General features: G+C 42.9%; 2 protein-coding genes across 9 annotated transcripts in view; one reads left to right on the forward strand and one right to left on the reverse strand.

Annotated features, from left to right (window-relative positions):
• kmt2e (lysine (K)-specific methyltransferase 2E) overlaps positions 1–6,195 on the forward strand; it is a 28,412-nt gene extending 22,217 nt beyond the window's left edge. For all 8 annotated transcript variants that reach the window (XM_084038401.1, XM_084038404.1, XM_084038406.1 and 5 more), the window contains 7 exons: positions 139–365; positions 456–512; positions 655–1,203; positions 1,599–1,864; positions 3,569–3,648; positions 3,769–3,848; positions 3,933–6,195. In XM_084038401.1, coding sequence (XP_083894527.1) covers positions 139–365; positions 456–512; positions 655–1,203; positions 1,599–1,864; positions 3,569–3,648; positions 3,769–3,848; positions 3,933–4,979 — 2,306 coding nt within the window. In that variant the 3' untranslated portion in view covers positions 4,980–6,195. The remainder of the gene's footprint in view (positions 1–138; positions 366–455; positions 513–654; positions 1,204–1,598; positions 1,865–3,568; positions 3,649–3,768; positions 3,849–3,932) is intronic.
• The window catches only part of lhfpl3 (LHFPL tetraspan subfamily member 3), a 244,381-nt gene that overhangs the window by 201,447 nt on the left and 30,917 nt on the right, over positions 1–12,017 (reverse strand). The gene's annotated exons all lie outside the window — the stretch shown is intronic.

The following is a 12,017-nucleotide window of genomic DNA, read 5'->3' on the forward strand; positions in this document are numbered from 1 at the left end:
AATTCAACATGTAAGACCCAGTTGAGCTTTTTCACACCATTTTCTACAAAAAAAAAAAAAACATTAATTGGAAGTCCAAACACTACACTGGAAAATTCTATACTGGAATGTTCAGCTAAAGCACATTTCTTCCCACAGAGTTGCCCACACCTTTGAAAAAGCGGCGGTTGAGTCCGTTAGATGCCTGCATGTCCGAGGGCTCGACACCCTACGGCTCCCCTTGTGCCACACCCACCAGGGCAGACCAACCGGAGGCCCCTGCAACCCCCATCTTACTGGCTACCCCACCACGTCCGAAAACAGAGGAGACAAATACAGAGCCCCTGCCCAGTACCCCAACGCCAACACTTATTGCCCTTCAGGAGGTAAGGCTGTCTATGTGGAAACCCCATGGAGGGTTGCATTTTTGTTTACATGAGGAAAAGAACCGGAGTGACTTGAGTCTGTTGTTATAGAGTGAATCTTCAGTTGAAAGCTCCCCCGAGGTCAGCCGAAAACCCAGTGTGCAAGAGGTGAGTAAAGGATGCAGCAAACATTGAACCCTAACCCTTGAGGATAAATTTAAAATAATTATTGGATTTAATCATTAATCAGGTCATTAACTTAATTTTTTAATTCCTTTAATCTGACGTTGATTCCTCTCTCTTTTCCTAGGCTGATCGTCCTCCTTCGTTGGTCACATCTCCCTGTGTCAAGGCTCCCAGTTCAGACGGACTCCTAACAGAAACCAAGGTGTTAGTCCCTGAGAGTCCACAACCTCCAGCTGCAGAGCCTGTGGACTGTGCAGAGGAAAAGGTGGACGTTGTGGTTGTGGAGGGGAGTAATGAGGCTTCCTCATCTGCAGAAACATGTGCTTCCTCTTTTCCTGGCTGGATAAAAAGCCCAGACAGAGGCCTGACTGGACCAGCTGGCCTGAACTTTTCTCCAGTTAACTCAAACTTAAGGGACCTCACCCCCTCACACACCCTGGAGCCTCTGGTAGCTCCATTCAGGCCTGAGGCTGCAGCAGCGTCCGCAGCAGTGGCTGCAGTAGGGACTGGGCCATTGGTGGTTGGTCCTCAGGCCGCCTTCAGTGAAGGCCAGGGGCCGCTCTTTTACACCTGCTCTGAGGAGGGAAGTTCACTTGGCTTCTCACGCTCACTAAACGGGGATGGCTCTGGTGAGGGAGGAGGATCAGCGCAGAATCCCCCACAAAAGAAAAAGGTGTGTGAGCAATGACATTTTACTAACTCGCTCAGTTGCCTTTTACCTCTTAATCCTTGGAACAAAGCATGGGTATTATTTATCGCATTATCTGGGGGAAAAAATGCCATGTCTGTTGTGAGCATGTGAGGAGAGGATCCATTACATAACAAGTGTGATGAGACAGTATTAGAGATTGCTGTACATTAATATCTTTACAGGTAGTGTATTGAGCATCGTTGTCTTGTGCTGTTTTCTGCCACGTCCTCTCTTCACCATAAAGATCTCAAGAGATGAACTGACTCACACTGCTCCGTGCGTCAGCATCTGTTCAAGTGCTTCCCTCTACTGGCTTAACATAAGACATGCTCGTTGCTCATAAATGACATAGACGTTTTGGTTCTTCATCGTCTTAGGTTTCCCTGCTGGAATACAGGAAGCGTCAGCGTGACGCTCGTCGCAGCGGTTCCAAGACCGAGTGCAGCTCTCCGGTGTCCACCGTGCCACCTTTGACCGTGGACGCCTTCCCTGTGGCGCTAGAGACCCCAAGTGAACCTCCACTACCCCCTGCTCCGCCTCCTCTCTGCAACACCAACACCATGACTGTAAAAGAGCCCCAGACAAGTGAGGAGGCAGAGGCGCCTGGAGAGAAAGGGGAGAAGGAAGGAGGAGAGGGACAGTGGTACGTATCAAACTACTTCTAAACATGAAGCCTTTGTTAATTTCAGTCCCGGACTCCAAAGTATCATAAGTCAACCTGATGAGTGAGTGTAGCAGTCCCTGCCCCATGCTTATGAGCAGTGTTGGGAACGTTACTTTAAAAAAGTAATTAGTTATAGTTACTCACTACTTGTTCCAAAAAGTAACTGAGTTAGTAACTGAATTACTTTATAATAAAAGTAACTAGTTACCAGGGAAAATAACTATTTGCGTTACTGTAAAAAAAAAAGTTGCTTTATGTCAAAGAATGTGGATTTTTCTTGTAATGAGATGGCAAACTGTAGTCTTGTAGTCTACTCCTATAGTCACGTAGCGTGTAGTCTTGTGTATAATAATTGAGATCGCATTCTCCGCACCTCGCATGCTGGAATAATTCAAACTTGAGGAGAAATTATACAGTGGGAGACGCTGTGTCTGTCATATATCACAAAACAGGGTCAGAGCGCACAGCAGTAGACATAATGACGGCGAGACCCCGGTGCCTCCACGAGCCGCCGTTCATCATCATCATCATCATCATCACCGGCGTCGTCGCCATCCGCATCCACAGCTGCACCGGATTCCCATCCAACACCAGAACGGCGGGACACCGGGGTCCGCGTGGCCCTCGCGCGCCGCTCAGACCAGCAGCAGCCCCAACTCCGGCTCCAGCTCGCGGCAAGTTTGCACGTTTCTCCACGGACAACAGGCTGCCGAGACCAGGCACGAGCGGCGCGCAAGCAGAACACGATTTTTTTAACCGACAAATTAAATTCATAGTAACGCACCGCATTTAACGTTCAGTAACGATAACGGCGTTGTAACGACGGAAACAGTAATTAGTTAGATTACCCCGTTACTGAAAAAATAACGGCGTTACCTAACGCCGTTATTTTAAACGGCGTTATTCCAAACACTGCTTATGAGATCACATTTGTGCACACAGAGCAGAAATGCTTCCTCAAGAGATTGCTTTTCCGCTCGCTCTCTGCACTCGCACAGTGCATGCTGCATGTGTAGGCCTACCTAGTGCCAACTTTATGAATGTATTCCTTTTAGCTGTTACCAAAAATAAAGCGATCATTAGCTCATTATTTTAAAATGCAAAATAAGGAGAGGAAGAAGCGACGAGATGTTCTGACCCACTCACCAGTGATGGCAGGGAGAGAGCCATGTGAGCCATACAAAAATATTTTGCAAAAGTAAAAGTACAAATATCAGGTTTTTAAAAAAAAAAAAAAACACTTTGTCAGTAAGTTGTAACTAAAAGTCCTACATTAAAAAAGATACTCACTGTGCATCCAAATGGGCTCTTTAGCTGTTGTATTATATTATTGATGCAGGAACATGTAAGATGCATGAATGCTGCAGTAGAGCTAATTTTGTTGTTTGCTTTATTGCATTTCATTGATCATAAATAAATGTATTCATGTAAACCATATAATATAATATAATAATAGTCGCTAATAATAGTAGCGAAAAAAAGTAGGTACCTTTCACCCAATGAATAATACCATGCTGTACCAAAGAAGTGCGCAACCAAATCATGTGTTGGTGCAACCAGCTGAGAAAGTTGGTAGCACCAGTTAGTCTGTAGCCCTGTCATATTATATATCTAGTATACTATGGACTGTACCACTTGATGCGTACTAGTAATTTGATTGTGACGATCCAAATGTTTTTTTAGGACGTCGTCCACTTCTGTAGAGCAGGCCCGAGAACGCAGCTACCATCGAGCTCTGCTGCTCAGCAAAGACAAAGACACAGGTGAGAAAAATAACTCTCAATCATCTGCATTAAAGGAATAGTTTGACAGTTTAGGAAATATGCACTTGTAAGAGATCAACATTAACTTTTTTGTAATACTATTGTCCCCCTTTTTTTTAGATGGTGAGACAGAAGGTGGAGATACACCTGCACTGAGAGATTGCCCTTCTCCAAGTCTTCAAAAGACCCCAACCCACACAGTAAGTCAACGAAGGAGACCTGAACAATCTCTGCTACCTTTCAATAACTGTATGACTTATGATGTCCTCTCTCTTCCCTCACAGCCCTGCTCTCCTGGTCCTATTGTCCAGCCTCCCAGTCGGCCTGCGAAGGAGGAAGATGGTGACAGTCAGCCTCGGACGCCAAATCCGACCAGCCAGCCGCCGAGCAAGCCTGCCGGACCCAAACCGGCTCCTCTGACTCCCACAAAGCTGAATCCCACCCCGTTACCCTCCTCTCCCGTCCACTACCCTGGACCCTCCCTCCTCCACTCGCCCAAGCCTCAGCCTCAGGGCTCTCCCTACCGCAGCCAGAGGGCGCTGTTCTCTGCGCAGCCTCCAAGCCAACCTCAGACCCAGGCTCAGACTCAGACTGGCCCAGCTCCTTTCTCCCAGTATAATTCACAGAGTGCTCCACCACCACCTCCCCCTCCTCCACCAGCACCGCCGGTCTCAACAGCATATTTTCCCAGCCAGAGTCCTTCACCTGCTGGACCGTTCCCTGGGTTTAAACCTGCTGTCACAACCCCTTACGCTCCTGGTTCTCAGTCCCTGATGCAGACTATTCCCCACAGCGTGCATTATCAGAGCTCAGCGGCTCCACCGCCCCCTCCTCCTCCGCCCCCACACCCGATGCCCGGGCCCACCCTGCTTCACGTCAACCTGCAGCCTCCTCCCATCCAGCAGCACCAGCTCATTTTAACCACCGCTCCTCCTCCGCCTCCTCCCCCACAGGGCCAGACCTCGCAGCAGCAGCAGCCACCTGCTGGCAGCAACCTGCTGTCCCTCACCCCTCCTCCCCCTCCTCCTCCACCTCCACCCGCCCCCTCAACCAACCCCCCAATGCAAGCCCACCACTTTCAGAACTTAGGGGCTTTTCAGCCAGCATTGCTGCACCCAGGCTCCGCTGCCAACTCTTCAGTGCCCCAATCGACGTACCCCCCACCCCATCAGCAGACCGGACTGCCTCCACCCCCCCCTCCTCCACCCCAACAGACTCAACAAGGCCAAGCCCAGGCCACTGCCTCCCAGATGCCTTCTGGGACTCGTGGAGCTCCTGCGTCCTCGACCCCCTTCCACAGCTCGGGGTACCTGAGCACAGGGTGGCACTGACAGCCCTCTCTGCTGTCGGACTCCGACAGCCCCTGAGAACTCTGATCTGAGAGGGGCGTGTATCATAAGCTGTAAATATGTTTTCTATGTACCTGAACACATGGCCAGTGGAAAAACAGCTGATTGTGGGATAAAAGGATACTTTTTAAAAAATTTAAAAAAAAAACAAGGACAGAAAATTTTAGACAAAGGACAGTGAAATAATCTTCAATACAAACTGTATAAAATGAAGATGGACGATCCCCCGGTGCTCTTAGCCCTCACTCTCTGGCCTCTGTTTGTTTTTATATATCCTTCCTGTGATGGAGAGGAACGCTCTCTGTTCTGTGTCTTGTTTGGACTCCCGTTGTAAGGCCCCGCACTTTGTTATCAATGGACATTCCAGCCTATGCCGCCACCCTTCCTCCTCCTCCTTCCTCCTTTGTCAGTTATTCCTTTTACTTCCTCTTCTCTCTCGTCTGTTGTCCGCTCTCTACACCATTTATTTGTTTTAATCTAGTGGCTCATTATAGCAAAGAGAAAGCTTTTTGTATAGAGAAAAAAAACACAATTATTTTTTTTATTCTTCTGTCTCACAACAAATCCGCTGTTCACTGCTGCAGATTCAGAAAAGACCCAGTTTTGGGAGCCTGCCTCACCACCCTGGGAGGCTGCACTCGAGTGTGTGTGTGTGTGTGTGTGTGTGTGTGTGTGTGTGTGTGTGTGTGTTTGTACGCCTGTGTGTGAAAGAGTATGGTTGCTTAAAGGCGGAAAGTGTGTGTGTGAATTCTTGTAACGAGTGCTTGTAGTCTTCTGAGGTAGGCAGTGTGGGGTCTCACCCACAGGTAGGATGTTAGCGGTTTATTTTTGAATATCAATGGTTATTTGTAGAAAGTGTAATTTAATGTATAGGTGGTTACTCCAGCTTTCACCAGGAACAGGTTGTAAATATTTGCTTCTTTTCTTTTCTATGCTTGTACAATTTGCGCCCATCCCATTTTTGAAATATGGTTGTAAATATGAACGCTCTTCTTGGCAAAGCTGAATGTTTCTGTGACTGTAGCATTATTTTGTTTTATTTTTTTTCCTTCTCTGGACTCTTCAACTTCGTCTTTTTTTTATTATTTGTGTGTGTGAGTGTATGTTTGTGTGGAGGGGAGAGACTCACAGACACTGCACTGGTTGGCTATTTTCATGGTTCATTATAATAAATCACTGTAATGACAGTTTTATACAACTTGTTGTGTCATGTCTCTCTGGGAACATGTGTGCTACCAGCGTCTTTGACTAATATCTGTTTGGCTATCTGCCTCTAGGAGAGAAGAGAAGAAAATATTTAAAGACGGTTTTTGACCCCCAACATATTTTCTCAACTATATTTTTTTCATGAATTTTCGAACTACTATACTATGACTTTTTTCTCACAAAATTTTTACTATGGTTTTTTATGACTGTTTTGGACTCACTACACTGAGACTATGCTTGACAACATACAAGTGATTTTTTTTATGACATTTTAATAACATTTTAACACCCATTTACGAATTTTGTCAACTGTATTTTTTTTTTTTTATATTCTATACAATGACTTTTTTTCTCAAAAATTTGACTAAGGCTTTTTATGACTTGGACTCATTACGCTCAGACTTTGCTTGACAAACGATAGGAGCGATTTTTAAGAGTTTCGCTCTTATCGTTTGCCAAGCATAATCTCAGTGTAGTGTGTCCAAAACAGTCATAAAAAGGCTAAGTCATGGCACGTGTAACAGTTGTCTGCGTTGTGTTGTTTAGTTGCAAGAAGGACCGACACTCTCTTAGCTTCAGGACCGGACTTTTATTGCCTGGACAATGATACGGAAATGACTGGTCAGCTCACGGTCAAGCACAGCACTCGTTTGGCACAGCATGGGCTCAATCCTCGCATACTGGCCTTATTCGTGTACATCATTAATTCAAAATAAATAAAAAAACAAAAACACATGTACCTGGACAATGATACTGAAATGACTGGTCAGCTCACGGTCAAGCACAGCACTCGTTCAGCACAGTTTTATGGAGGAAAATTAGCAAGTTAGCTTAGCCTTCGAGCTAAGGTCGCTAGTTATAAACATTAAACAAAATAAACCCTCTTTAACACATTTAGTTACATGTAAAACTGTCGCCATAAACTGAAAACTGAACATAATATCATGATAACTGCATTATTACATTACATTGTTTACACAGTTTCAATAGGCTATAAGGCTGTGCTTCGTGTAACAAACCTACCATGGGCTCAATCCTCGCATACTGGCACAGTGTTTACGTCACAGCCCATATTTATGTGCTGAGGAGAGCCCTGCTAACCAGTGAGCGTCCGTGATACACGAATAAAGATAAATATGATTGGCTGTCACTGTGGAAGTGGAATCAACACCAAAACTCTGTTACACACACAGGTGGTTGAGTGGTTAGAGTGGATGCCGTTTACCCATGTATGCATATACACAGCAGACTCAGGTTCGAATCCCGGCTGGAGGTCCTTTGCTGCATGTCAGATCCCCCTCTCTCCCATGTTTCCTATCTGTCCACCGCTAAATAAGAACGTGTCTATGCAAGAAGTCACCTTTAAAAATTGGTCATATTGTCAAAAAAAGTCATACTATAGCATGTCGAAAAAAAAGTGAAAAATCAACGAAATTCATAAAATGTTGTAAAAATGATTTAAAAGTCATAACATATGCTTGTATATCGCGTGTCAATCAAAGTCTGAGTGTAGTGAGTCCAAAACAGTCATAAAAAGGCTTAGTCATATTTTCCTTAAAAAAGTCATACTTTAGCATGTCGAAATAAAAGTGAAAAATCAACGAAATTCATAAAATGTGAAAATAATTTAAACGTTGTAACATTTACTTGTATATGGCATGTCCATCAAAGTCTGAGTGTAGTGAGTCCAAAACAGTCATAAAAAGCCATGGTCAAATTTTTAGAGAAAAAAAAAAGTCATACATGTCGAAAAAAATTCATAAAATGTTGTGAAAAACGTCATAGCATATTGTAACGTGCTAAACGTGGGGTTGGCGAGAAGCTTAGCCACGGATGCTAATAGCTCAGCTCCAGCACGAAATAAAGTTGTGAGGCCGGAGACGAAGTGGTGGGATTTCCGCACTGTACATTTATTCACAGATACAGACCATACAAGCCAGGTCTCACGGCATAAACTATTACCCTCAGTAAAACAATAAACGGAGGAAGAAGTAGTTTGTGACCTGTAGCCTTCACCAGCGTCCACATTACTGAAGTCAAGGAAGTCGACTAGGGGAGAAAGGTGATAGCAAGTGACCAAACAAAAGGAGGCGCCACTGTGTGGCGTTAACTGGTAGTGCACTGTTATACTCTGGCTGTTACAATATGCTTGTATATCGCGTGTCAATCAAAGTTTGAGTGTAGTGAGTCCAAAACAGTCATAAAAAGCCATGGTCAAATTTTTAGAAAAAAAAAAAGTCATACTATAGCATGTCGAAAGAAAAGTGAAAAATCGACAAAATTCATAAAATGTTGTAAAAATGATTTAAAAGTCATAACATATGCTTGTATATCGCGTGTCAATCAGAGTCTGAGTGTAGTGGGTCCAAAACAGTCATAAAAAGGCTAAGTCATGGCACGCAGGTGGTTGAGTGGTTAGAGTGGATGCCATTTACCCATGTATACATATACACAGCAGACTCAGGTTCGAATCCCGGCTGGAGGTCCTTTGCTGCATGTCAGATCCCCCTCTCTCCCACGTTTCCTATCTGTCCACCGCTAAATAAGAACGTGTCTATGCAAGAAGTCACCTTTTAAAAAAAAAAAAAAAAACTCTTCGTCATATTGTAAAAAAAAAGTCATACTATAGCATGTCGAAAAAAAAGTGAAAAATCGACAAAATTCATAAAATGTTGTAAAAATGATTTAAAAGTCATAACATATGCTTGTATATCGCGTGTCAATCAAAGTCTGAGTGTAGTGAGTCCAAAACAGTCATAAAAAGGCTTAGTCATATTTTCCTTAAAAAAGTCATACTATAGCATATCGAAAAAAAAGTGAAAAATCGACGAAATTCATAAAATGTTGTGAAAATCATTTAAACGTCATAACATATGCTTGTATATCGTGTGTCAATCAAAGTCTAAGTGTAGTGAGTCCAAACCAGTCATAAAAAGCCATGGTCAAATTTTTAGAGAAAAAAAAGTCATACTATAGCATGTCGAAAAAAAAGTGAAAAATCAACAAAATTCATAAAATGTTGTAAAAATGATTTAAAAGTCATAACATATGCTTGTATATCGCGTGTCAATCAAAGTCTGAGTGTAGTGGGTCCAAAACAGTCATAAAAAGGCTTAGTAATATTTTCCTTAAAAAAGTCATACTTTAGCATGTCGAAATAAAAGTGAAAAATCAACGAAATTCATAAAATGTTGTGAAAATAATTTAAACGTTGTAACATTTGCTTGTATATGGCATGTCCATCAAAGTCTGAGTGTAGTGAGTCCAAAACAGTCATAAAAAGCCATGGTCAAATTTTTAGAGAAAAAAAAAGTCATACATGTCGAAAAAAAAGTGAAAAATCGACAAATTCATAAAATGTTGTAAAAAAACATTTAAACGTCATAACATATTGTAACGTGGGGTTGGCGAGAAGCTTAGCCACGGATGCTAATAGCTCAGCTCCAGCACGAAATAAAGTTGTGAGGCCGGAGACGAAGTGGTGGGATTTCCGCACTGTACATTTATTCACAGATACAGACCATACAAGCCAGGTCTCACGGCATAAACTATTACCCTCAGTAAAACAATAAACGGAGGAAGAAGTAGTTTGTGACCTGTAGCCTTCACCAGCGTCCACATTACTGAAGTCAAGGAAGTCGACTAGGGGAGAAAGGTGATATCAAGTGACCAAACAAAAGGAGGCGCCACCGTGTGGCGTTAACTGGTAGTGCACTGTTATACTCTGGCTGTTACAATATGCTTGTATATTGCGTGTCAATCAAAGTTTGAGTGTAGTGAGTCCAAAACAGTCATAAAAAGGCTTAGTCATATTTTCCTTAAAAAAGTCATACTATAGCATGTCGAAAAAAAAGTGAAAAATCGACAAAATTCATAAAATGTTGTAAAAATGATTTAAAAGTCATAACATATGCTTGTATATCGCGTGTCAATCAAAGTTTGAGTGTAGTGAGTCCAAAACAGTCATAAAAAGGCTAAGTCATGGCACGCAGGTGGTTGAGTGGTTAGAGTGGATGCCATTTACCCATGTGTGCATATACACAGCAGACTCAGGTTCGAATCCCGGCTGGAGGTCCTTTGCTGCATGTCAGATCCCCCTCCCTCCCATGTTTCCTATCTGTCCACCGCTAAAAAAGAACGTGTCTATGCAAGAAGTCACCTTTTAAAATTTTTTTTAAAAAGCCTTGGTCATCCATCCATTTTCTACCGCTTATCCTGTATTTAGGATCAAGGGGGGGCTGGAGCCGATCCCAGCTGTCATTGGCCGAAGGCAGGGTACACCCTGGACAGGTCGCCAGTCTATCGCAGGGCCAACATGTAGAGACAAACAACCATTCACGCTCACATTCACACCTACGGGCAATTTAGAGTCCCCAATTAACCTATCCCCATCCTGCATGTCTTTGGACTGTGGGAGGAAGCCAGAGAACCCGGAGAGAACCCACGCTCACACGGGGAGAACATGCAAACTCCACACAGAAGGAACCCGGGCCGACCTGGGAATCGAACCCAGGATCCTCTCGCTGTGAGGCGACAGTGCTACCCACTACACCACTGTGCAGCCCAGCCTTGGTCATATTGTCAAAAAAAGTCATACTATAGCATGTCGAAAAAAAAGTGAAAAATCGACGAAATTCATAAAATGTTGTGAAAATAATTTAAACGTTGTAACATTTGCTTGTATATGGCATGTCAATCAAAGTCTGAGTGTAGTGAGTCCAAAACACTCCTAAAAAGCCATGGTCAAATTTTTAGAGAAAAAAAAAGTCATACTATAACATGTCGAAAAAAAAGTGAAAAATCAACAAAATTCATAAAATGTTGTAAAAATGATTTAAAAGTCATAACATATGCTTGTATATCGCGTGTCAATCAAAGTCTGAGTGTAGTGGGTCCAAAACAGTCATAAAAAGGCTAAGTCATGGCACGCAGGTGGTTGAGTGGTTAGAGTGGATGCCATTTACCCATGTGTGCATATACACAGCAGACTCAGGTTCGAATCCCAGCTGGAGGTCCTTTGCTGCATGTCAGATCCCCCTCTCTCCCATGTTTCCTCTCTGTCCACCGCTAAAAAAGAACGTGTCTATGCAAGAAGTCACCTTTAAAAAAAAAAAAAAAAAAAGCCTTGGTCATATTGTCAAAAAAAGTCATACTATAGCATGTCGAAAAAAAAAGTGAAAAATCGACAAAATTCATATAATGTTGTAAAAATGATTTAAAAGTCATAACATATGCTTGTATATCGCGTGTCAATCAAAGTTGTAGTGTAGTGTAGTGAGTCCAAAACAGTCATAAAAGCCATGGTCAAATTTTTAGAAAAAAAAAGTCATACTATAGCATGTCGAAAAAAAAGTGAAAAATCGACAAAATTCACAATATGTTGTAAAAATGATTTAAAAGTCATAACATATGCTTGTATATCGCGTGTCAATCAAAGTTTGAGTGTAGTGGGTCCAAAACAGTCATAAAAAGGCTTAGTCATATTTTCCTTAAAAAAGTCATACTATAGCATGTCGAAAAAAAAGTGAAAAATCAACGAAATTCATAAAATGTTGTGAAAATCATTTAAATGTTGTAACATATGCTTGTATATCGCGTGTCAATCAAAGTTTGAGTGTAGTGAGTCCAAAACAGTCTAAAAAGGCTAAGTCATGGCACGCAGGTGGTTGAGTGGTTAGAGTGGATGCCATTTACCCATGTGTGCATACACACAGCAGACTCAGGTTCGAATCCCAGCTGGAGGTCCTTTGCTGCATGTCAGATCCCCCTCTCTCCCATGTTTCCTATCTGTCCACCGCTAAATAAGAACGTGTC

Source organism: Eutrigla gurnardus (assembly GCF_963514095.1).
Source record: "Eutrigla gurnardus genome assembly, chromosome: 21".
NCBI classification, from domain to species: domain Eukaryota; kingdom Metazoa; phylum Chordata; class Actinopteri; order Perciformes; family Triglidae; genus Eutrigla; species Eutrigla gurnardus.